The sequence below is a fragment of the Eulemur rufifrons genome, chromosome 30 (assembly GCF_041146395.1).
Source record: "Eulemur rufifrons isolate Redbay chromosome 30, OSU_ERuf_1, whole genome shotgun sequence".
NCBI lineage: Eukaryota > Metazoa > Chordata > Mammalia > Primates > Lemuridae > Eulemur > Eulemur rufifrons.
In genome coordinates, this window is record NC_091012.1 from 14,431,946 (window position 1) to 14,459,172 (window position 27,227).

At 38.2% G+C, this 27,227-nt stretch overlaps 1 protein-coding gene across 1 annotated transcript in view; it reads right to left on the bottom strand.

Annotated features, from left to right (window-relative positions):
• Positions 1 to 5,325: 5,325 nt before the first annotated feature.
• LOC138378768 (zinc finger protein 678-like) overlaps positions 5,326 to 27,227 on the bottom strand; it is a 45,226-nt gene continuing 23,324 nt past the window's right edge. The window contains 2 exon segments of the mRNA XM_069464137.1: positions 5,326 to 5,634; positions 5,759 to 5,949. Of these exon segments, the coding sequence (XP_069320238.1) occupies positions 5,326 to 5,634; positions 5,759 to 5,949 (500 nt within the window).

Sequence of the window (27,227 nt, forward strand, 5' to 3'; positions counted from 1 at the left end):
TTCTGCCTGTCAGATAAGGTACTGTAGGCAGAGTCTCCTGTGGCACAGGTAATAACTATGCTATGTAAAACATTTCACCTGAGACATTTCTTTTCCACGAAACATTAATTTATGTAGCATTATTTAAAAATCTTGATATAACTCACAGGGATGATGTACAGAAGATGCTACCAGGATTCAGAGGTATGTTTTGGGGGCTATTTGTAGTTAAAGAGAATTGCTTGCAACCGTGCAACTTTTACAAAAGGAAATGTTAATTACTAGACTGTTAAATGCCTCCTTCTCACATATCTGATTTAACATAAGTACTTATTGTGATCTGCCTGATAGATTTCCTTTCTGACCTTTTTAACTGTTGTTGGGAAAAGTGAGAATACTTCTAACAATGGTGAGGTAAGAGTGCTGCTTTTGTTTTGTCCACAGGAAAATTTAATGGATTGTGACATACTAGAGGAAATTGGATGAGACACATCTCTCTTTGTTTTAGTGTGCACAGATTAAATGATATATCAGTTTTTTCATATCAGTTTTTCATGTTCTTAATTTAGCTATTCTGTTTTTGCAGCTTTCTGATGTTGTTTTCTTTGGAGTAGCAGTAAAAATTGAATTTTTATGGTTATTTTTGAGAGTAAACTATGTAGGGGAAAACTTAAGACAACTTTTCTAGCTAGTGTGTAATTGGATCAAAAAACTCATAAATTTTATATTGGCACGTTAAATGCTAGCTGCACTAACTGTATTGTAGGACCATACACTTTAAAAAGTCTTACTAATTTCTTGGCACTTCTATAGAGACCATATTCTTATAAAAGAGTCCTATTCAATTTTTGGCTCTTCTACAGAGTTAGTTTGTATAAGCAGTATATTTTGAAAGCTTTGTTCTACTTGGTGGTTTTGTGAGCTGTCTAATAAATTGATTGTTATAGATGATCTTGTAGGTATAAAATACTTGTATCATGGTACAGATCCTTTATGAGTACTTGAAATCTAACAATTGATGGTACATCCCGGATGTTAAATCATATGTTTACTGAGACATTACTTATAGTATTAAGATTTTGTTAAACATGACACATATGGATAAAAATGTTATATAAAAAGCTTCAAGAAAATATTTCAAAAGTGTTCTTCAATTTATTTATCTACTTAAACTAATATTTTTACACCCATGGACATTGTCTCTTTTAGTAAAAGCATCACTCTCTAGATTGTTTAAAAAGAATTTTCTTCTTGTATATTAAATAATTTCTATCCTTTTCATGGTATTGTTAAATAAAATGCTTTTGTGTATTTCATATAATGAGCTGTGACAATATTCCATCTAAATTTGTCCTTTGAATTGGGGGATAGTTTATAAATGTGAAAATTATAGTTTGTGTTTGAGAACTTTTGTACACATTTTAAAGATACAAACTATTTTGATTATTGGACTTTTTTATCATCTGTAAATTAAAAGTGATCTGCAGTCAGAACAACTAGAATTGGAATACTAATACCGATGGTTTTCACAGAAAAGTGAGCAAATCTTGTTTTTTGAAATCACACTTATGTTATAAATTTTAAATCTTTCTAATATTTTTGAAGCAAAATTTCCCATATTGTTTTGAATATAAGGGAACAAAATACTTTTCAATATTGGCATTTAATGAATATTTATTTTCTATGTAGCTGACATCAAACAGGCTCTTCCTGCAAAGAGAAAAATGTTTGTAATGAACACGAATGCTTCCATCAACACCACTGATGAAAATGAGCATGTTTGGAAAACACAGCAAGAGAATGGGTAAGGTTGATTACTTCTTTGAACCATGATATTTGTGTCATTCTTAGTATTCATTGGTGAAGATAACTTTAGACAAACACTATCTTGTATTTGTTAGAATCTCCAGTGAACAATATATTTCACGTGATTTTTCTCTAAGCAGATAAGTTCTTTAGTTCTATAAACTCAGTTTAATCAAATTGAAATATATTAGCTAGAAGCCAACGAAGGTGATCTATTTTCCCCTTTCATATAACAATAGGGTTTTCCTGTAAAACTAATTTAATATACATTTCTGGGAATATGCTTGTTGAGTATAAGGTAACACTCTTAAACATTTACTCTTGTGATAGTTAACAATAATCAGTTACATAGAAAAGGGTAATATCGTAAATATATTACATATTTTACTTGTGTTCACTATTCTGTTTACAAAATCATTGTTGTGCCAAAGTGAGGAAATATCAAATGAAATATTCCCGTTTGGAAGTCATGTCGGATGAATGGATATGATGTCCTCATTGAATCTACATAGCATGTCAAACTCACATGTTATTCAATGAGAGGAAATGAAAAGGAAACCACTTTTAGATAAAATGAATATTTCTGGAAAATTTTTAGTACAGTACATCTTCCTTTGTTTTCAAGGGGTAAAGAATGTAAGATAACTTCTCTGGTAGTCAGTCAGGAAGAAATACATTTAGAATGAAAGGAAATCATTTGATCTTTTCCCCATGAGAAAATGTCAGCTGCTGATACTCTCCTCTCATTTTGTGATATAAGTTATGCCAATTCAATTGTTTTGACTATGTTTATTTTTTCCATATTATTATGAAGTATGACTGTGCTCCTTATTACTCTTGGAAATTATTTTCTTCCCACACAGAAAATTTCACGAAAAATGAATAAAAAATTTAATTTAGCCAGTGAGCCTTTTAAATAAATTAGACTAAAAGACAAGGAAATGGGAAAATTTATTCAAGAACAGTTTCCACATCATTTCAAGGAGAGTTTGCATATCATTGTCATCAAAAGGTTGCATTTTGTAAAATTCAAAGTTACTAAAATTATAAACATTTTTAATACTTCAGATAATGCTTTGCTAAGCCTACGACTAACTCTCTGCCAAAGATCTACCGTCAGTACTTATTTTCCAGTAATCAGGAATGAACTGAATCATTCTACAAATAATTTGGAAATATAGTTTATCATGTATATTGATGAAATTATAAGACAGCTCACAAGCCAAGCACACTGTCATGAACAAATTGAGCAACGGTATCAAAACTCACCTGTTCATATGAAATATCCACACAGAGGAGTCAAAAATTGACTCTGACACTTAAGACTATGTCCTTTAACACAGTTAAGGTAACTGATATCAGACATGTTCATTTAAAACTTGCCATTGACTCTGATCATACATCACTCCATTGCTAGCCACGTTGTGTTTCGTTCTCCACTACTGGGGTTATTAAGGCGAATATAACGATAAGCAGGTATTTTCGGGGTCTCGTCCGGCACTCCTGCCACCCAAGGAAAAGAAATTGGGAAGTTATGGGAAATAACCGACATGGGAAAATGAAACATTGACGTTATAACTAGATCTATGACTCGCTACATGGCACAATGTGGAGAGATTATTTCATCAGTTTCTTCCAATATTCCACAGTGCATCAAATAAAAGCATCACCTCTCATTAGTAATGGTGCCATTGTCAGTGGCATTCTCTTCACATCAACAATTCAAAGGGGCAAGTAATCTATGGAGCTGAATCACACTCAAGACTTAGGTAACATCCTGTATCTGAGAACAAGGCAGTAAACAACAGGAGTGCCACTCACTGTCTGACAGTTCCTGCTGTAAAACTTATATGGTTTATGAAAAGTGTCTTCACCTACAAATATCTCCTAAAACATACCTTCAAATCTCTCCAGCATATTCTGGAACTCATTCCTGTGAAGACATTACATTTACTTTTACATTGTGGGTCAGTGAAATACCATGTGTGCATTAGAAGAAATGCCTTCTGCCAAGCGCTTTACATACAACAAGTGCCACATGAGTGGAAGCTGATTTTCCTTAATTACTTTACTACCAGGCAAAAATGACTCTGAACACATTACCACATATCTTGCTCAAGAGTGACTGAAAAGGGGCTGTTTTCTCAACCGTCACCAATTGCTGGATAGTTTGCTGCATAGAAAGCAAAAAAGACAAAGATGTTTAAAGGAAGGACGCGGGAGGCATGTCGTATTGGTGGAATTCCTGGGCTCTTGGACACCAAGAGCTGCAAAGAAGACCTACAGGTGGAACCGTTTAGGTGCAGGTCGCGTGAAATGAGACCAGGGTCTGAGACCATTTCACCGAGGCACTTCTGGAAACCTTTGGGCATTACAGTCACGGCAAACCATGTACTGCCTATCAGACACGTTGGAAGCAAGGGCTGTACCCGTCCAGAAGAGCTGGGCTAAGAGCTTCTGTAACTCTGCTGGGGGAGGGAGCATGAACCTGCTTTAGAAAAAAACCTGGGGCTCTGGTGCGTTTGCATGGTGGAATCCAAAGCAATGACGGGGCCCTGGGCCGCCCACATGCTTGGCCTGCCAAGAGACGAGACAGACTGTGCCCTCGGAGGGGAACAGGCTTCGGGGAGCCCCTTGACCAGCCCGCTGCCCCTCTGTGCACTTTTACGATCCATGCTGAATGTCATAGGCTGCCATAAGCTGAGCCTCCACTGGGGCCTTGGCAGCCCTCCTCCTAACGCGCTTCCTTCCCGGAGGCGCCATGGCTGGCTGTCTTCAGAAGCTAGAGATGACTCCTGACCCTTGTGAGTGCAAAGACATACTACAGAAATGGGGACAGGTTCAGTGAGAGCCCGCGGGTGAGGGCGAGGGTCTCCAGGTTCAACAAGGGTGGGGCTGGCTCACCCTCCTGCCTCTTGTCACAGCAGGAGGGGACGAGGAAAATTATGCCAGCGCCCGGTCCCATCTTGTCCCGGGCTGTGGCTAAAGAGCACGCCCCTGTCCCTCACACTCCAACTTCAGTCCCCTCTGCCCGCCCCTCACGGTGCCCTTGGAACAAAGTGGGACCTTGGCCCTTGGGGTCACAGGGACGCAGTGTCTGCTGGTTGGTCAGGGGGCACTGACCATGCGGAGTGACTGCGTATCCTTCGTCCTCTGGATGGGAAATGAACTGATCTGCACTTGTTTGGGACACTCAGGGGCGGGCCCTGCCCACTAGCCATGGTGAATTCCAGAGGGACCCCAGGTGACCCGGGTGTCCGGTTCTGACCCTAGTCGGGCACGAAGGACAGCTCCAGGCTGGGCCCACCACGTACCTTACATCCACAACAGACACACGCAGAGCACTGCAATGAGCCTCAGAGGACCTGGGGACCCTCAGGCCCGCCCTCCGGACAGCTCTCAGGGACCTCGCGGAGACCCCGGCCTCAGGTGACGCTGGGGACATTTCCTTAGAGTCAGCCCAGGCCTTGCTGGGCTCTACACCTTCAACCCCTGGGGCCACCGGGCCATGCCTCCCCTGCCTCCCCACCCAGTAACGCCTCACCTGACTGACCCGGAGGGCTGCCCCTCAGAGGACAAGGGCGACCATGGCACCAGGAGGACGACGCTCCTCTGAGGGCCAGTGTCCACGTGAGAGCAGCTGGCTTCGCCGATTGGCCGGCGTGGCTTGCGTTTGGGATGCGAAGCAGCGAGGAGCCACGCCCCCTGCAGGGAGGCGGTCCACTGGCGGGACCGCTCAGGGTAGCTGGGGCCTGAACAGGGGCTCCCCAGGTCCTGGTCCTGGGCAGCGATGACAAGGGGCCGCTCCCCAGTGCCTCGCCTCTGGGCTCCTTCCAGCTGGCCCTTGCCCTGCGAGAGGAGCAGCCATCACCCTGAAGGTGGAGGCTCAGTCACCCCCTCCCGTGGCCGTGTGCATTCTGCACACACGCCTGTACCGTTACCCGCCGTGGCTTGGTGTCCCACGGGTCCAGACCTTGCTGGAGATGGTCTCCTGTTCTAGGTATGATTCCGCCACTTGCTGGCTGACTCCACAGTGTGTCCCCCACAGAGCCTGCTTTCCTTCCCCTGCCCCAGCGTGGACCACCCTGGGGATCCTCCAGCCGGCATGTGGCGGTTCCTGGCCCGCTGACCTCTGGGCAGGGCTCTTGCAGAGCAGGCGCCGCTCTCGTTGAGAGCAAATGTTAGTTTCCAAGCATGTTCACCAGAAGAAGGAGGAGGGCATTGTCACTTTACATTGAATGAAATAGAACAGCCTTATGATTCAGCTTAGAGTTAATAACTAAATTGTTACACGAAGGTAGACATTGTAACATTTTACATGGCATTCTATAATGAATAATAGCATTCAACCCTTTTAAGTAATTACAATCTTTTCTAAGGTAAGATTTGTTAAATATTGACTCATATGTATCTCTTTCCGATTCATGTGAATACAAAATGTTTGTAGACTCTATGGTTTTATTTCCACATGTAAGGATTCTGGAACTTCCTACTGCATCCTAAGAACAAAATGAAAATGTGAACAGACAAAATCAAGGACATTTATTTGACCCATAAGAGATAGCATTACACAGGGCAAACCACTACCTCCAAGACTGCATAGGCAGACACATACACCGAGTTATGTCTTACCTGAGCAGAGACTCATGAGTGGAAACTGATAAAGGAACCAATGCCAGGATAGGAAATCCTGGCCTGTAATTGGCTAATTGCTGGAGGCTTTGTGTGGGCAACTCTAATTGTTCAAACCTCCAGGGAGCCCAGTCATGAAGAACCCCTCACAATAGTGCCAGATTTACCTCCATGAGCTCAGCCAGGTACCCACAGCAGGTATGCCAGGAAAATCCGCTCATACTTCCAGCCAGGGTCGGGTGGGGAAGGAACAGTTTTTAAATATGCTAAGGCACTTTGTTCTCGTTAACAAGGCCTACCCTCAGGAGGAAATAGTTAACAAGGATCCCACCTGTTGGGGTATTTTCAGAGCCAAACCAAAGAGGAGGAGGAAGATACCCAACTACAGTCAACACTAGCCTTCCAGGAGAAGGGAAATACAGAACTCCAGCTTGCTCTACCCATCCTGTTTCACCTATGAGGGAAGAAAACACCAGGAAACTTCTGTGAAGTTTCCAGTACAGGGGCACCGGCTCAGTAACCACTGACACGTAATCACAGCACGCTAGAACAATTCCCTTCCCCCACACTGTACCATCACATGACTAAAGGCCTATTTGAATTAGTCACTCTTATCTGGTACATCATGCCTGGCTATCTTACAAGGTGTACTAGAAGGCAGAACACATGGTTTGAAGAGACAGAGCAAGCATCCGATCAGACATGGCAGGGATGGTGTAATTATCGGGCTGGGAATTTAAAACAACTATGATTAAAATGCTGAGGGTGCTAGTAGATAAAACATAAAGTGTCCAAAAGAAGATGGCCATTGTACACTGAGAGCTGGAAATCCTAAGAAAAAAAACAAAAGGAAATGCTAGAGATCAAAGCCCTATAACACAAATGAAGAATGCCTTTGATGGCCTTGTTAGGAGATGCACATGGCTGAGGAAAGAAGCTCTGAGCTTGAAGTTAGATCAATGGAAACATCAAAACTGAAAAGCAAATAGAACAAAGACTCAAGAAAATAACAGAAGAGAATAACTATAGACTGTGGGGCATACAAAACATGTAACTGTGCATAATGGAAATATAAGGAGAAGAAAGGGGAAAATGATTAGGAAAAAATGAAAAAATAATGACTTAAAACTTTCCAGAATTAATATCAACCACCAAATTACACATCCAGTAAGCTCATAGAACACCAGGCAGGATAAATTCTAAGCAAACAAAAATATGCTACACCTAGGCATATCGTCAAACAGCAGAAAATCAAAGACAAAGAGAAAATCCCAAAAGAAGACAGACGGTGACAAACCATGTGATGTACAGAGGAACAAAGATAGGAATCACGGCAGAGGTCTCAGAAACCGTGCAAGCAAGAAGGGAATGAACTGAAATATTTACAGTGTTGAGAAGAAAAAGGACCCAACATACAATTCTTTGCCCTGTGAAATAAAGAATTCCTCAGATAAACAAAAATTAAGGGAATTTGATGGCCGTGGAAGACATGGGGGAAAATTTCTTTAGAGAGAAGAAATATGATATAGGTCACAAACTGAGGTCTGCATTAAGATAGTAAGAGCATCAAAGGAGATATATGTTAAAGTAAAATAAAAACTTATGTTTTTCTTATTCTTAATTTAAATCACATCTAACAGCTTGCCCACAAGCGTACCAAATGTATTCCATTACATATGCTACTGTTTATATCATATTTCCTCATTTATAAGTGAAGTGGATTACAGCAATTCCATATGCAATGCTTCAGTGAAGGAATTACACTCGTGTATAAGTGAAATGAATGACAGCAATGATACAAGTGACAGGTAGGAGGAATTAGGATTCTTTTATTGCAGGGTACTCACACAACCCATGAGGTGGTGCAGACTTATTTGAAAGTAAACTTAGATTATTTGTGAACATATATTGCAAATTCTAGGGCAACCACTGAAAAAGGTAACAAAAGAAGTATAACTGATATGCTAAGAAAGGAGAGAAAAGGTAATCATACAAAATGCTCCACTTAAAACCACAAAAGACAGATGAAGAGTGGAAGACAAAAATAGGAACAAAGAACAAAGGCAAAAATGGAAAACTGTAACATATGTGGTAGCTGTTTATCCAAGTATATCAATAATCACTTGGAATATCAATGGACTGAATATATCAATTAAAAACAGACATTGTCCCAGGTGATAAAAAAACAGACCCCACTATATTTTGTCTACAGGAAATCCACTTTAAATATAAATACACCTATATGTTAGAAGTAAATAAAGTATACAATGTTAACACTAATAAATAAAAGCAGAACTAGCTGGGTTAATTTCAGATAGACCGGGCCTCAAAGCAAGGAAAGTTATCAGAGATAAAGAAGGCCAGTACGTAATGGCAAAGGGACCAATTCTCCAAGAAGATATAACAATCATTGAAGTGTAAGTGCCTAACAACTATATAGTGTATATACTTTGCCCTGGTGACTAGTTAACTAGAGAGATAACTAGTTGAAGCCAGGGACTAAAAAAACACATTCTTTGCCAATCAAAACCACAATGAGATATCACTTAACCCCAGTGAGAATGGCCTTTATCAAAAAAACCCAAAACAACACATGTTGGCGTGGGTGTGGAGAGACAGGAACACTAATACACTGCTGGTGGGACTGCAAACTAGTGCAACCCCTGTGGAAAGCATTGTGGAGGTATCTTAAACAGATTCAAGTAGACCTGCCATTTGACCCAGCAATCCCATTACTGGGCATATACCCAAAGGAAAAAAGGTCATTCTGTAACAAAGGCACATGTACCCAAATGTTTATAGCAGCACAATTCACAATAGCAAAGATGTGGAAACAACCCAAATGCCCATCAATACATGATTGGATTAGTAAACTGTGGTATATGTATACCATGGAATATTACTCAGCTATAAGGAATGATGAAGATACGACATCTCTATGGTTCTCCTGGAGAGAGTTGGAACCCATTATATTAAGTGAAGTATCCCAAGAATGGAAAAACAAGCATCACATGTACTCACCAGAAAATTGGTTTCCCTGATCATCACCTAAATACAAATCTGGGAACGACACCAATTGGACATCAGACTGAGGTGGGGGGTGGGGGAGGGGATGGGGGTATGCCTACACAATGAGTGCATTGCGCACCGTTTGGGGAGTGGTAACACTTGAAGGTGCTGACTCGGGAAGGGGGGGTGGGGAAAAAATATGAAACTATTGTTTTTAACTTGCAAAAAAAAAAAAAAGAAAATATATGGTATATATAAAAAAAAACACATTCTTTTCAAAACTACTTTTTTAATTTCTTGTTCAGATAATGTGCTAACAGCCTAGATAGTCAAACTGCATGAGGCAAAGCCTGATAGAACTACAAGGAGAAATAGGTGGATCCACTATATCATGGTTGGAGACTTCAACGTCCTCTGTCAGAAATAGCCAGACCCAGCAGGTGGAAAGTCCAGAAGGACACAGTTGAACCCAACCACACCATCCATCAATTGGACCGAATTGACATCTACAGAGGACGTCATCCAACAGTAGCAGCATACACATTCTTCTCACGGTCACGTGGAATAGTAGAATCTGTTCAACTAGAGGTCCTTATTTCATTTTCAATAATGCGATAGGGGTATAAGTGTATATCTAGTAGTGCCTAGGCAATTACTAGAGATACTGAAAATAACTAGAAAAATGATTTAAAGAGAGGAATTTGAAATCAATTTCCTCTCAAACTTTTGTTTTTCTTGTTGAAATAAGGAACAATTCCTATAGATATGTACCATTGCCTAAGCAAACAGGCAAGTAGAGATAACTGGAACAATAGGTGAAAGGCAGGAAGAGGATAACTTGTTCCTGTCAAATATTAGTTCATTTCTGTCAACTTAAGTAATCTGTTCAGTATATTGGGTGTACCTAGTTATGTGGAAACACCTGAGGTATCTGCAGTAACCTGTTGAGCCTGGAAGCACAAATTCACATTCTTCTTGACTCCGAAAGAATGAGAGCACAGAACTCTAGATAGATGAGTGTTACCCAGGGGAACAATTGACAAGGAATAACTGGTGATAACACAAGGGTTATGTGATGGCGGGAAAAGGAAATCCCATCCTTTTCAGTCCATTTTTCTTCTTTTAGGAATAATGAATTATTACCACAGATATGTCATCATAAATATGGAAATAGCAACCTGGAAAACTAGAAATACAAGGATTATCTAGATAAATAGTTGATTCCAGGAAACTGAATAGTCATCTTTTTTTTTTGTATGTGGTTGACTAGTCTTTTTTCTTTTTCAGCTTTATTGAGATATAATTATAAGTAAAATATTATATTTATTTAAAGTGTACAATGTAATGTTTTGATGTACATATTCATTTTGAAATGATCACAGCAACCAAGCTGTTTAACATACTCATCCTCTCATGTATTTACCATTTTCTTTCCTTTCCCTTTTTTTGTAGTGAGAACACCTAAGGTCTACCGTCTTAGTGACATTTAAGTGCACAATATGGTGTTTTTAATTATAACCAAGGGGCAAAAGTTGCAGGTATTTACGTTTGGGGGATCTAATGTAAAGCATGGGGATTAGAGTTTATAATTACCATTTCTTCTTCACTCAAAATTCTTATATCCCGTTAGAAATGTTACTTCAAATATTATATAGTGTATATAATTTGCCTTGGTGAATAGTTAACTATAGAGATAACTATAATAGTTGAATCCAGGGACTAGAAAAACACATTCTTTTCAAAACTACTTTTTATGTCTTGTTCAAATAATGTGCTAACGCTCTAGATAGTTAGTGGTGCCTAAGTAACTATTTGAATACTACCTAAACATAAATGGAGATAAACAGAATGAATAGTATAAGTAAGGAAACTGAAAAACATTTTCTTCTAAAATCATACTTTTATTCTTTCTAACAAAAGTCAGTACTAGAGATACCAAGTGGTAGTAGCTAACATGATTACTAGAGCCAAGTAGAAATAATGAGGACAATAGGTTAAATAAGATTTTGAAAGTACTTTCCTTAATTCTTAATTTTTATATCATTGAAATACAGTGCTATTATTCTATATATTAATAATTAGGGGTACCTCAATCACTAGTTAGCTAAAGCTAACTAGTTCAAGGGAGGTAGTAGAAAGCACTTTAGTCTCAACTCTAGCTTCCCATATCAGCATGAAATAATATATTGGTGACAAACAGAATTAGCCATACTTAGTGAAACTAATTTATTGGATATAAGGCATTCATACCTTATATAAAAATTAACTCAAAATGGATTAACATTAAATGTAATACCAGAAACTGTATAACGTCTAGAATAAAGCATAGGGAACAATCTCTTTGACATTAGCCCTAGTAATGATTTTTTTTGTTATATCACACCAAAATAGTACAGGCAATAAAAGCAAAACCAAAACAAGTAAGACTACATCAGGCTAAGATGTTTCTGCACAGTAAAAGAGAAACAAAACAAAACAAAACAAACAAACATAAAAGAGCAACCCAAGGATTGGGAGAAAATATATTTGATGAATGTAATGTTTAAAATATATGAGGATCTCTACTCAGTAACACACCAAAAAAAGGGTAAATGTGACTTAAAATATGCAAAGACCTAAGTAGGTATTTCTCCACTGAGGACAGAAAAATGGCAAATAAGTTTATGAGAAGATGCTCAACATCATTATTCATCAGGTAAATGCAAGTGAAACCACAATGAGATATCACCTCACACCTGTTATGACTATTATCAAAAAGTCAAGAGATAATAAATGTTGCCAAAGGTGAGGACAAAAGGAAACTCTTGTACAATGCCAGAGGAAATGTAAATTGATCCAGCCATTATCAAAAGCAGTATGGAGGCTCCTCAAATATTAAAAACAGAAGTACCATACAATCCTTCCATCTCACTTCTGGGTGCATGTCCAAAAGAAATGAAATCAGTAATACAAAGACATATCTGTTCTCCTACATTTGCAGCAGATTATTCATGATATATAGTAGAATATTGTTTAGCCATAAGAAAAAAGGTAACCCTGACATTTATGACAACATGGATGGATGAACCAGATGGAAATTATGGTAAGTGAAATAAAATGGAGAAATACACTTACTATATGATATGAGCTATTTGTAGAATCTAAAAAAGTAGAGATCATAGAAGTAGAGAGTAGAATGGTGGGTGCCAACAGTGTCAGGGTGTGGTAAAAATTGGGAGATGTTTGTCAAAGAGTACAAACTTTCAGTTATAAGAGATGAATAAACTCTGGGGATATAATGTACAGCATTGTGAATATGGTTAATAGTGCTGTATTGTACACTTGAGATTAAGTAATACTCTCTTAAATAGGTTAAGAGAATAGACCTTAAGTGTTCTCACTCCCCAAAATTTGGCAACTATGTGATATTATCGATGTGCTAGGTTCATTGTGTTAATCATTACACAATATATACATATGTCAAGTCATCAAGATGTACATGTCCGAAACATAAAATTTATATTAGGATTTATTAAAAATTCCACATGTCAGGAAGAAAGAAATGAATGAATAAACAAAGGAACATAGAGGACACATTCTCGGTAAGTTGCATACTTAAATAAACAAAATTGTAATTTTATAATTATTAAGATATAAGGTAAGAGTCAAAATGTTACTATATACTGGAGAATATTCTAAGCTTCCCATAGACCATTTTTAGTTAAGAACTCTGTATGGAAAGTAGCACATTAAACTATTTTATACATGTGGAAATTGTACACACACAGTTTAAATTCCCAATCTTAGTTCAAGCTAGGAAAAAGGAACTGTTAATGTAAAATGTATGATTAGATTTTTAAAATGAATATTTAAAAATCAAATATCTAATAATTTTATGTGCAATTTAATATTTAATTAAAGGATGATGCTTTGTACTCTGATGAAATTACAGAGTCTCCATTTCTGTAGAATCACCTTTGAAACCTCCATAGGATTGGAAATTAATAAAACAGAAAATATTTGATGTCTGTCTACAGTATTTTGGGGACTTCTGAACCAAATCTCACTATGTCCACCACTATGTGCACACACTTCTGACAAGAGGCAAAAACACAACTTAAAAAATGGTTTAACATAGAGGTAGTCAGAAAAATGCACAGATTTCCCCAGCTACCCCAAGGGAATGGATGAGTGGATCATGTAGGCCCTCACAGGCCAAGGGGAGGACTTTGGCTCTCACTGTGAATAGATGAAGGAAGGATCACTGAAGGGCAAAGGGAATCCTCAGATAATACTTTTCACAATCTTAAGGAGAACTAATACTCAGATAATTTAAGAGTATGGGGATGGGGGTATAACTACATGATGAGTGCAATGCACACTGTCTGGGGAATGGACATGCCCGAAGTTCTGACTTGCGGGGATGGGCAGGACATGGGCAATATATATAACCTGAACTTTTGTACCCCCATAATAAGCTGAAATTAAAAAAAAAAGTATGAGAAAGAAGATGTCCTTCTATAAGAACAAGAGAAATAAACCTAGGCTTCTCAAAAATGTGTTTCATTACACCAGAGCTTCTTAATCCACACTTTAAGGTCTGGCTTCCTCCTTGACATTTGGACCTATCACTTATGTCATCTACTTCCTTCATTCACTCCCACTTACTTGGGTGCTTGGATACTGTTTCCTCTCTCTTCACATTGCAGGGCTCTTTCATTTGTGTCAAAAAGGTGACTAGGTCCAGCTTAGAGACAGCAAGTTCTATTTTATTAAAAAAATGACACATGAATTTTGCTTGGGGTTCTTCAATTTTCAACTTAGTATTCTAATCATTAGAGAAGAGAGAATATTCTACAAAATTATTTTCCTAAATGCCATTTCCTGACAGCTCCTGTGAGATATCTAGGAAGGCCAATCTCACTGGAGTTAAGTGATATCTCATTGTGGTTTTGATTTGCATTTCCCTGATGATTAGAGATGTTGAACATTTTTTCATATGTTTGTTAGCTATTTTTATCTCTTCTTTTGAAAAATTTCTATTCATGTCCTTTGCCCACTTTTTGATAGGGTTGTTCGATTTTTTCTTGCTGATTTTCCTGAGTTCTAAATAGATTCTTGTTATCAGTCCTTTATCTGATGTGTAGTATGTGAAAATTTTTTCCCATTCTGTAGGTTGTCTGTTTACTTTCATGACTATTTCTTTGGCTGTGCAGAAGCTTTTTAATTTGATCAGGTCCCATTTATTTATTTTTGTTGTTGCTGTGATTGCCTTAGGGGTCTTCCTCATAAATTCTTTGCCTAGGCCAATGTCTCCAAGAGTCTTTCCTACATTTTCTTCTAGAATTCTAATAGTTTCCCACCTAAGGTTTAAGTCTATTATCCACCGTGACCTGATTTTTGTGAGAGGTGAAAGCTGTGTATCCTGTTTCAGTCTTCTACATATGGCTATCCAGTTTTCCCAGCACCATTTATTGAATAAGGAATCTTTTCCCCAGAGTATGTTTTTGTCTGCTTTGTCAAAGCTTAGATGGCTATATGAGGATGGTTTTATATTTGGATTTTCTGTCCTATTCCACTGGTCTGTGTCCCCGCACTTGTGCCAATACTAAGCAGTTTTAATAATCACAGCCTTGTAGTATAGCTTGAAGTCTGGCAAATTAATACCTCCCATTTTGTTTTTGTTGCTTAAAATTGCTTTTGCTAAACGGGGTCTTCTCTGGTTCCATACGAAGTGTAAAATTATTTTTTCTATATCTGTCAAAAATGATGTTGGTAATTTAATAGGGATTGCATTGAATCTGTAGATATCTTTGGGGACTGTAAACTAGTGCAACCCCCATGGAAAACAATATGGAGATACCTTAAACAGATTCAAGTAGACCTACCATTCGATCCAGCAATCCCATTATTGGGCATCTACCCGGAAGAACAAAAGTCATTCTATAAAAAAAACACCTGCACCTGAATGTTTATAGCAGCACAATTTACAATTGCAAAGATATGGAAACAACCCAAATGCCCATCAGTTCATGAATGGATTAGCAAAATGTGGTATATGTATACCATGGAATATTACTCAGCTATAAGAAATAACAGTGATATCGCATTCTTTGGTTCTCCTGGAGAGAGTTGGAACCCATTCTATTAAGTGAAGTATCCCAAGAATGGAAAAATAAGCACCACGTGTACTCACCAGCAAACTGGTTTCCCTGAGTGCACGTTTGGGAATAACACCACTTGGGTATCAGACAGGTGGGGGATGGGGGGAAGGGATGGGTGTATACCTACTTGATGAGTGCGATGCACACTGTCTGGGGAATGGACACACTTGAAGTTCTGACTAGGGGGATGGGGGTGGGGGAAGGGGATGGGTGTATACCTACGTGATGAGTGTGATGTGCACTGTCTAGGGAATGGACACGCTTGAAGCTCAGACTTGGGGGGATGGGGGGGCATGGGCAATATATATAACCTGAAATTTTGTACCCCCATAATGAGCTGAAATTAAAAAAAAAATAGATATCTAGGAAGCATTTTAAATTTGTGGATTCTGTGCTTTACTTTCAAGTATGACTGAATCAAAAATAAAGAGGAGGAACTGGATTTTAAGGTGTAGACTATATTTGATATCACTGGATTTCTAGAATCACCACTAGAGTTTTACAACTTGCAAATTATCTCAAAAAAGAAGGTAAATACTGAGGTCCAACAAAGTCTTTTTTTGTATATTAAAAAAAAACCCATATTTTTTTTTCTGAAAGGAATTATCTGAAACTCATTCATACAAAGCACAAGCTCCCAAGACACATTCTGCAAAGGAAAGAAAGGAAACCCTTGAGGTATGTGAGATATTCTGGATGTATGATATTCTCACCCCCAGAGACCAGGTTTCTGTAGTTCTCTAACATCACATCCCTATACAGATTCTGCTGAGCAGTGTCCAGGCATTTCCACTCCTTGGAGAAAATTCTATGACCACATCCCTGAATGTCAATACTTTCTGAAATAAAAATAAATAAATAACACATTGACCGTGTGGCCATGGGCAGAGTTTTTGGAGTCCAGGTATTTCCACACCTCCAGAGAGAATTCTATGGCCACATAAATAAATGTCAACAGTCTCTGAAAAAAAAATCAAAAATAAGTAAATAAATGACCATGTGTCCATCAGCAGAGTTCTTAATTTGACCCAACATAAAATGAAGGAGTTAAGAATACTGGCTCTGACATATATTAGTGACCCGAATTACACAAGAAGATATGTTTTAACACACTAATATTCCTTAAGGCATTCTCTACCTCTGTGGAAACAGAATGACATAAGATCCACAAAATTAGTGTAAACACTATGCTTATATAGAATACAACATATAAAACTAAAGCATCAACACAGGAATATACATTTTTGAGTGCTATATTTTCGTCATACAGAAACAGTTATGTCTATTCCTCACACGGAAAAGTCATGTTGAATTACAAGCACATTTTTCAAATTTTATTGGGTTCAACAATGAACTGGAGATCTTGTTATAAGGCAGATTCTGCTTCAGGAGATCTGGGTGACGCCTGACACTTGGCATTTCTAACAAGCTCACTGGAGATGCCAAGGCCTCAGGTCTAAAAGCCACAGTTTTGATCAGCAGAGGTAGAACACTGAGGGAAGAATTCATGGATGGCATGGAATTGAGAGTTTTCTGAAATATACAGCTAACATTATAACAAGAATAGCAGCAATCCTTATGAACATTTACTATATACTATATGTCATTCTAACAGTTTTTCACGTGTTAATGCTTAAATCCACAAAATAATCTATGAGAAAAATAACAGTATTTTTTCTTTTATGAGAATATTTTGCCCATTATTCAGTAAAGAATAGATCTTGGGTTTTACCCTAGTTTGTTTGACTTAGAATTTATCTCAAATGGACATAGAGCCCAACATACAGAGACAACCACAACAGAATGTTCAGAGCACATTTGATAGGTAAGAAGAGTAATGAAAACAAGGCAGCAGCACAAAATTGATCGAATAATGGTTACATTTAAGTCCACAAATACTTACAAATATTAAGTATATAAATATCAAAAGTGATAGAGTAGAACATTTTTGTACAAAAAATAAACATATTTAATTGTAAAAAAATTATAAGTCTCTGTCAATGATTTTTTAAACATACCATGGAGACCACCACAAACAATGATATAAATTAAAATAAGAGATATTGTTCCTGGGCCTTGTATTTTTTTCCATGTTTTGTTTCATTTATTCTATGTGTCCTGTTGTATTTTAAAGTTTTAAGATGCTTGGATATATTACTTATATGTTCATTCTTGTTCCTTTTCTGTGAAAATACAGAGAAGTAATAACAAAACACGCTTGTGACAGAGGGGAGAATGAGAGAAATTCCTACAGGACTAAAGCATGACTGTTTTAAGTCTACCAATTTTGAAAGCAGTATTTCCAGTCAACAAATGAGATACTTTATTCTCCAAAGGAAGCTATGAGGAAATGGAAACTAAAAAGAAAGGGGGGTTTACATTAAATGTGATGGTTTATACACACCACTCAGTAAATTCCCCCAAGATAGCATTAATGACAAAGAGAAAAATAATAAACTTTATAGTGAACTTTATAGTGAAGGAATCTTGCAGAGAGCTCCTTAACCAAGTGAATGAAGTTACTATCACCTGTAATGGGACAAATTGGTATCAGGTGTCAATGAACACAGATGGAGCATAATCACCACTGTGCTATGAATAGGAAGCATTAAATCATAATCTGAATCTAATCATAGAAAACAGAATCCATGGGGGAGGGCAGTCGTGATGGCACATCTTCAAATTGGCCATGTGATCCTAACTGGAAGCCGGGGCTGAGAACCACTTAGCTGAGTCCTGTCTCTCAAGCTTCTATGTGCACATGAATCGTTTGGGATTCCATGCCTCACTCTAAGTAATATGGTTCTGCAGGTTTGCAAGGGGACTATGAATTGGCTTCTATAACAAATCCCTGTAATGCAGATGATGCTCTCCCTAGACCCATTACCAGTAGCACGCAGCTGGAGACAGCAGAAACAGCACACAGTCCCTTACACCCAACACTCTTATCACAATACAAATACTGTCCTGAAAGATCACATTCTTTGTTGGCCATTTAAAGTTTACAGAAGGCTGGAGAAGGCAGCAATGTCTGAGTGAGTCTACATTTGTAAAACAACATGTACACATGTGTTAATGCAGTGTTTACTGAGCAGGTGCCATGTGCTCACAAGCATGTTACAGAGCTCTGTGCTGGGGACATCACAGTGTGTGAGTTAATCTTCATAATATCCAGGGAGTCAGGTACTAAGTATCCCCAAATTCCAGGCAGCATTCAGATGAAATACCCAGTCTTCGTACTTATCTTCTGTTTCCCTAACACTTATTTTAAGAAGGAAATATATAAAATAAAAGCTAAATATAGACAGATAGAAGCAATACAGAAAAGAAGAGTGGAGTGTAGTTCAGACAGATGTTTTATTGTTGAGTACATATTTACCTTATTATAACTTGTGAAGCAACTACCGGATCTGCAGGAATGAAGAACAGGTTGCTAGGTGGGATGTCTCTAGAAACACAGGTTTTAATGAGAAAAGAAATAAGGCCCCAAAATATAGTCCTTTGTTCCTATTTACCTGCTTTTGTGTTTTAAAAACTTGTGAGCACTAGCTTTGGAGACAGCAAGAGCAGCACCCAAAATATAATCTCTTCTAGTCAGTTCTGCGAGGGGAGATTCCAGTGTGGGGCCAACCTGGACCAGGCTCAGAAGTGGGTGGATCTGGGTAGGGAGCAGGTCCAGGGCTTCTGATCTCTATACTGCTGGTTTGTTTCCAGTTCTCTCCTTCCTAATCCTGACCAAGAGAAATTTTACTCACAGAGTTTGTTTGATTTTCACTTTTTAAATTTTAGCCTTATCTATTTTATAAAATACAATAGCAAACTATTTAAACCAAACACCAAATTTTTCTAGGAAAATTACATAGAACCAAAATATTTATCCTTAATGCAAAAGCTATAGAAATAATAATCATAATGATAAAGACAACACTTCTCTTCATGAATTGTCCTTCAGTGTTGACATCAGCACTCACAACAACATAAGGGAAGTGGTGCAAATGAAGCCCGAGTCCCCTGTACACCTCCCTTCTTGGCACTGAACACAAAATGCTAAGTGCCACCACTTACACATGTTTTCTAGACTGAAAGTTTCAGGACATTAAAGACCACGACTGCTTCATCTGGTTTTCTCATGGCCAGATAAAATGAAGGCAATTGATTTATCTATCAGTTTGCATCTCCAGACCTCCTCCTTGTTCCTCACCCAAGGACCAAGACACTGGAGCAACTCCCATCTGGGCACCAACCAAGAAGATTCCTTCTGTGAGGGGAGAAAAAAACCCTAGTTTACTCCTTTCTCTCCCTCTGAGATGGAAAGAATTAAACCCTGTCATCAGCCTGAGCCCAGCCTGCATATGACGTCCCCAATATGTTAGTCTCTCAGGTCCTGGTATGAGAATCTCTAGTGACATGAGCCTGATGCCCCCATGGTGATCCAAGCAGGGGACACTCAGCTGACTCTGTGGGTCAGAAGAGAGAATAAACCTGCCCTGGTTAAGCAGCTGTCCCTGCATCATCTGTGTGCTACTACCTATCCATGACCAGCTAAGTCTGGGGCAGAAGGAAGAACAAGAATACCCTAAAACCCAGTAACACAGTGGTTATGGCAGTGGATGTTTTGTGGCCCTCCCCTCTGGCTGCTGAGGTGCTTGTTTACATGGACAGATTCTGCCACCAGATTCTATTTACACCAGGAAACCCTCACAGTACTAGAAGCAGCTCACTGGACAAGATTTGAAAACTCAGAGGGTGCACTCCAAAATGGGGCTTTAAGATATCTCTGTTGATCTCTCTCAGTGCAGAAAATGTCTCCCCTAGGTCTTCTGAGTATCCTCAACTCAAAGTCTGGCCCTGTTTTGTGAATCTCAGGTTGGGGCCAGATCTTATAGGCAGTTTTAAATGGAGTCAACTGGGCTCTGTATTCTTGGGTGTTTCAGTGAGGGGAGGGAAGCTGGAGGAGAGAGTCCTCATGGAAAGGCTCTAACATATCCTGAAGAACCCCAGGACGTGGATTTAAATTTTAGAGCTATAGATTTGGGTCTTGGAGAGGTTGGGAATTTGCAGGTGCCTTCTGTATGCCCATGAACATTTGTGCAAGAGAAGGGGAAAGTTGAGAGTGTAAGGCCTACTCAAAGCACATGTGCAAGCCTGGTTGAGTTTTGGGACCCCATGGACTCTGACTCAGTTTCAAGTTCTAAAGATGCCAAGTGCAATGAAAGAAAAAGCTGGGATGACTGACTGCTTCCCTGTGAAGTTATTTTTTGTAGAAATCTGCCGTAATTGCTCTAGAAGAGACTGTAGATCCCAAATAGGCAGAGAAATAAATCTTCCTACATATTTGGGGCAGTGTACAATTAGCTGCACAATTGTGGGTTTGTGACTGGAAGCCCCAGAGGAAAAGACCCCTCTACAGTGAAACATTATGGGCACCTTGTTATAGTTGTATCATCTCTGAAAACTCTGGACAGCATTTCAGTAATATAATAATAATATCTTCTCAAGCCCCAGAAAAATTATCCACGATGGTAGAACAGAAGGAAAACTATTTTATTACATAATTAAACCAGAATGTGATATGCATGACAGGCAGTCTGCTAAGAGATTGCAAAAATAAAGAAAAATTGCCAGCATTACTCTTTAAGTAGAAGACTTAACAGCACCATTTGTCATATATAGTACATCCTAAATTCACCTGGAAATTGGAGAAATATCTCTGTTTTGGTTATATTCAAAGGAAATTTGAATTGGTTATATTCAAAGGAAAAATATACTTATGTTGTTTTCATGACAAGATATAGATTTGCAACTTGGATCCAGGTGCCTCCTGAAGTTAGGCTCCTACTTTTCTACAAAAACTGTTGCATAGGGCTCTATCTTCCAGGCTGTTTAAACTTCAAAGCAATTGTTCCCAGGTCCTAGAGAAAGATATTCTTGAGTAAAAAAAGAATGGCAAAGGCCCTAGTTAGCTGTTAAATAATGTACATATATTTCAAAGAGGCATAAAAAATTGCAATATAAAAGTTTTCTAAATTAAGTACTTCAAGAAAAATGAGGGGGCCAAAATCTCTTCCCTCATTTTAAATTTTGAGAATTAAGTCTCTGATTCCTAATCTGCATTTTCTCTTACCCTAGCTAGCTCTAGGGCTACAGTCTTCAACTTATGGACATCTGAATTCCAGGAGGTGCTATATCCAGGCACCGGAGTGGTGGCCTTGGACATATGGAGTGGACAAAAAAGAGGATTTGTAGGAAAAAATAGGCAGAACAGAGAAAGTCCTATCAAGGACCTATGGCTGTGGAACAGTGCAGTGTTTTTGTTTTGTTTTGCTTTGTTTTTTGCTATAGATAAAATCACAGGTAGGGCTATGTCTTATTCCTGTGTCCATGTAGACGAGATTGTGATTGGGTGGTCCAGATCCTAGGCTGGTGTAGGGACCAGGTTCCTGCTTACAGAGGGAGTATTGGGGCAAGGAATAATCCAGGAGTCATCTAGGTATTTGTGTGGGATTTTGGTGGGAAAATCTAGGTGCAAATGTGCTGTGGGTGCAATTCATGATCTTGTATCCTTGTTCTGAAAGGGGCATGGCCATGTCATTACCTAGTGCACATGTATGTGATTGGACAGTTATCACATGTGGCAGCAACGTGTGAGGAGAGGTCTGCCCTCAGAACAAATTTCCTCTGTGTCCTGAGAAAAGAAAAATACCTCAGAGCTTTCTGAGCTATGTGAGGTATGCAGAATTGATCAGGTCCAGAGACACATGAGTTATGTGACTTATGTCAATCCTCTAAACCATGCCTGGGCAATTGTTTCAAGACATTTTGTTCTGGACTATCTGCCACACTCATACCTTCCAGTTTCTGGAATTTTATGTGGTATAAAAAAACAAAGTATAACCAATAAATACCTTTTGTAATTTTAATGTAAATTCTTGGTGAACAACTTAGAAACTGCCTCTTCTCTTTTTCCCTTAAAAACCAACTTGTAACTGCTACTAATAAGAGGTTACAGTCAGGGCAACTTAAATCTATGCTCCTGGGTGGCCATCCTGAACCTTTGCACATGAATACTCTCTTTAAATTAGAGGACCTTTTTGATTATTTGAGGTTGACAGTCATCATTTCCAGCTGGAAAAAGACACGGAATCACATGACAATTTGTGGCATAACAGCCAATGTGCAGGAGGACAGAGCCTCCCTTCCCTGAAACACCAAGTGTCTTCTTCTAGCCCAGGCCCAGCCTGACCGATATGGGGTGAGATTCACAGGCATCCATGTGTCCTAGGTCCCTCAAATGTTCCTCACTGGAGATACTTGACTTAATTGTGGGAAAAATGAGCGCAAAAAACCCAGTCCCTTTGTTTTGGTCATATCTTAGGGCATACCATCAGGAATTATTACAGTATGAGCATGAAGGTGTTTTCATACCAGCTTTGTTTGAAAAAAAAATGTGCAATGATGAAGCCTGGTTCAATAATGTGTGGTAAAATGGATGGAAGTCCTTAACACTGATGCCATGATGCACATGTGATGATATGCAAAGGATGTCATTATCCATGTAATGTAATAAAACAAATTAGAGCAGCATTAAAAAATCTGATTCTGTTGTTTATGCTCAGTTTGTATGTTTCTTGGGAATTGTGGTAAGATATACCCTCTTTTAATTATTTATATTTTCTTACTTTAAAAGTGTATTGCTTAAGGTAAATTGAAAAAAATCCATTTTTCAAATACACTTGAGTATTGATCTTATTTTAAAATGGTATCTAAAGTGTTTCCTACCAACACAAACTGTAAATTAATATTTATGTAATCAAAATTTTTTACTTGTTGACTTTCAAAATTTTTTATCTAAGATATTTTTCAGAAATGATTAGCCCAATAGCATACGCACAATATAATAAACATATGGGACTTCCGAAATAAGAAAATAATGAGAAAATTTACAGATTTTAGGCCGGGCGTGGTGGCTCACGCCTGTAATCCTAGCACTCTGGGAGGCCGAGGCGGGTGGATCGCTCGAGGTCAGGAGTTCGAGACCAGCCTGAGCAAAAGCGAGACCCCGTCTCTACTAAAAATAGAAAGAAATTATATGGACAACTAAAATATATATATACAAAAAATTAGCCGGGCATGGTGGCGCATGCCTGTAGTCCCAGCTACTCGGGAGGCTGAGGCAGTAGGATCGCTTAAGCCCAGGAGTTTGAGGTTGCTGTGAGCTAGACTGACGCCACGGCACTCACTCTAGCCCGGGCAACAAAGTGAGACTCTGTCTCAAAAAAAAAAAAAAAAAAAAAATTTACAGATTTCAGATTATATATTAGCTGAGAAACAAAGTATATGTATGGTGACAAATACATCTTGTTGTGTATATACGTAAATACTTCCTGTGATACAGAGACTCATCTAGGAAGGATTAGAAAAGAAGCCACTTGGTTAGAAAAAGTCTCTAAAGAAGAATATGGAACCATCCTCATATAGCCATCTAATCTTTCAAAAAGCAGACAAAAACACACTGGGGAAAAGAATCCTTATTCAATAAATGGTGCTGAGAAAACTGGATAGCCACATGTAGAAGACTGAAACAGAATCCACACCTTTCACTTCTCACTAAAACCAACACATGGTGGATATCAGACTTAAACCTAAGGTGTGAAACTATAAGAATTATAGAAGAAAATGTTGGAAAAACCCTTATAGACATTGGCCTAGGCAAAGAATTTATGAAGACCCGAAAGGCAATAACAGCAACACAAAAATAAATAAATGGGACCTGATCAAATTAAAAAGCTTCTGCACAGCCAAGGAAACTATCACGAGAGCAAATAGACAACCTACAGAATGGGAGAACATATTCTCATGTTACACATCCAATAAAGGGCTGATAACTAGAATCTATATAGAACTCAGGACAATCAGCAAGAAAAAAATCAAACAACCCTATCAAAAAATGGGCAAAGGACATGAACAGAAACTTTTCAAAAGAAATAGACCAATGGCTAACAAATATATGAAAAAATGTTCAACATCTCTAATCATCAGAGAAATGCAAATCAAAACCACAATGAGATATCAGTTATCTCCAGTTAGAATGGTCTGCATCAAAAAGTTTGAAAACAATAAATGCTGGTGTGGGTGTGGAGAAATAGGAACACTCATACACTGCTGGTGGGACTGCAAACTAGTACAACCTCTGTGGAAAGCAATATGGAGATACCTTAAACAGACACAAGCAGAAGTACCATTTGATCCAGCAATCCCATTACTGGGCATCTACCCAAAAGAACAAAAAACATTGTATAAAAAAGACGTCTGCACTCGAATGTTTATAGCAGCACAACTCACAATTGCAAAGATGTGAAAACAACCCAAGTGCCCATCAATCCATGAGTGGATTAATAAAATGTGGTATATGTATACCATGGAGTACTACTCAGCTATAGGAAACAATGGTGATATAGCACCTCTTGTATTTTCCTGGAAAGTGTTGGAACCCATTGTACTAAGTGAAGTATCCCAAGAAAGGAAAAATAAGCACCACATGTACTCACCAGAAAATTGGTTTCACTGATCATCACCTAAGAGCACATGCAGGAATAACATCAATCAGGTGTTGGGCAGATGTGGGTGGGGGAGGGGATGGGTCTATGCATACATAATGAGTGCGATGCGCACTGTCTAGGGGATGGACTCCTTTGAAGCTCTGACTCGTGGGGGTGGGGGGGGGCAAGGGCAATATATATAACCTAAACTTCTGTACCCTCACAATATACTGAAATAAGAATAAAAAAATAAAAATTAAAAAGAAATATGCTGAGACAGTCAATAAGTGTTCTTCACCACAAAGGTGATAACTATGAGAAGTAAAGCATTTGTTAATTAGCTAGAATAAGCATTAGACAATGGGTGTGCGTGTGTGTGTGTGTGTGTGTGTATATTTCAAATCATCACATTTTACATGGTAAATACATATAATATTATCAGTCAATTAAAAAAATCAATAAAAATATTTGAAGTATAGCATTGTTCTGAATGCTAACCCTGGATCTTTGTCATGAGCTTGGCTGAACAGTATCAAAAATATATAGTTTTAGTGCTGTTTTTGTCATTCTATTTGTCAGTCATAAGCAAGGGAACTCTGATATTTACCAGCAGATTCAGAATCCAGGACAGAACACGAAAGGGGCTTTAATGCTTTTATTTGAAGCTTAGGGGACCTGGACTTCTTGGTGCTGATGATTATGGTATGGAAAACACTAAAGAGGTATGTGGTGCTCATTGTCCCACCTCTGGCCACTGTCAGCACAGAAAACAAGATTGCATGCCAAATCACTGATGAAATTTTCAATCAAAAAGCTGCCATGATCCGAGATTCCTCTAGAGAGAATCACCAAATTGTTGGCCACAGTTAGATGACCAAAAATGAAAACTCTGTACTGTGCACTGCACCAACTGAAATAAAGTCCTATAAAATAAATTCTCTAAGATTGAAATATCAGGTAAAGAAAGATTATTCCAAATTTTAAATCCACAGAAATCATTCTATAACATTCTAATACTGAAAATACACGGTCATAAGTAGATTCTAGATGGATGCGTATGTTGTACACATAAGTAATTCATAGAAAATTAAATTCAAACTTCTTCCTTTACCTAAACTCTCTATTAAGAGATGGCCAAATTGTGATGTTTATTTATATAGTGCCTACCATACACATCACACAATTATTAATGCTTTACTGATTTTAATTATTTTCATATTTATGACATTATATGTTAGGATCTAATAACATCTTGCTTTTGCAAAGCAAACAATACTGAGTTCTTGATTTAATCCTCTGGCATTCAGAATTGTTTATCTTTCTTTGTACTTTAAGGCTCTTACTTTTAGCTTAGGACACTGAATCTCTCTAATCTTAAGTAATCAGAATGCTGCATGTATAACCTATAAATGGCCTCAAACTCTCTAGTTAAATTTTTTCTTTCACCAAATTAAAAAATACTGAACTTCTCATCAGAAATTATAAAGTACTATGTGAACTGGCAGGGGGTGAGTACAACAGTGAGAAAGTTGTAGACCAAGTACAGACAGAAAGAAGAATGGCTTAGATACATTTGTAGAAGGGAATGAAGATAAAAAGATAGCAAAAAACACTGGAGATAATTAAGAAATCAAAGAAGTAGAGTTTCCACTTATAAATTCCAAGTGTTGGTTGTTCTGTAGGTCTCCTCTCTCCATATGCAAAATCAATGCCATTTTTTCACCCTGGACATTTTCAATCTCTTACCTAGAGCCACAAACTCATTCCCACAGAAATATTTACAGCTAATTATAAAGCATTTACTACATACATAACACTGTCCTGTACTTGTTCCTTCTATTTAAATATCAAAACAACCTCATAATTTATAAATCCTTCTTAGTATTTACCTGAACAAATTAGCCTGACACAGTCAATAAATTAATTAGGTCAATGACCAAAATTAAAAGAAACAGTAACCAAAAGTGCTTTCAATACACTCCCCAAAATAGAAGGAAAATACAGAATGTACTAAGTAAATAAAATGAAATTAATACACTGTGGAATTACCCATACCTTCAGATTATTTCATGAGCACTGTTAAATTTTATAAAAATCATTCTTATAATTGAAGAGCATG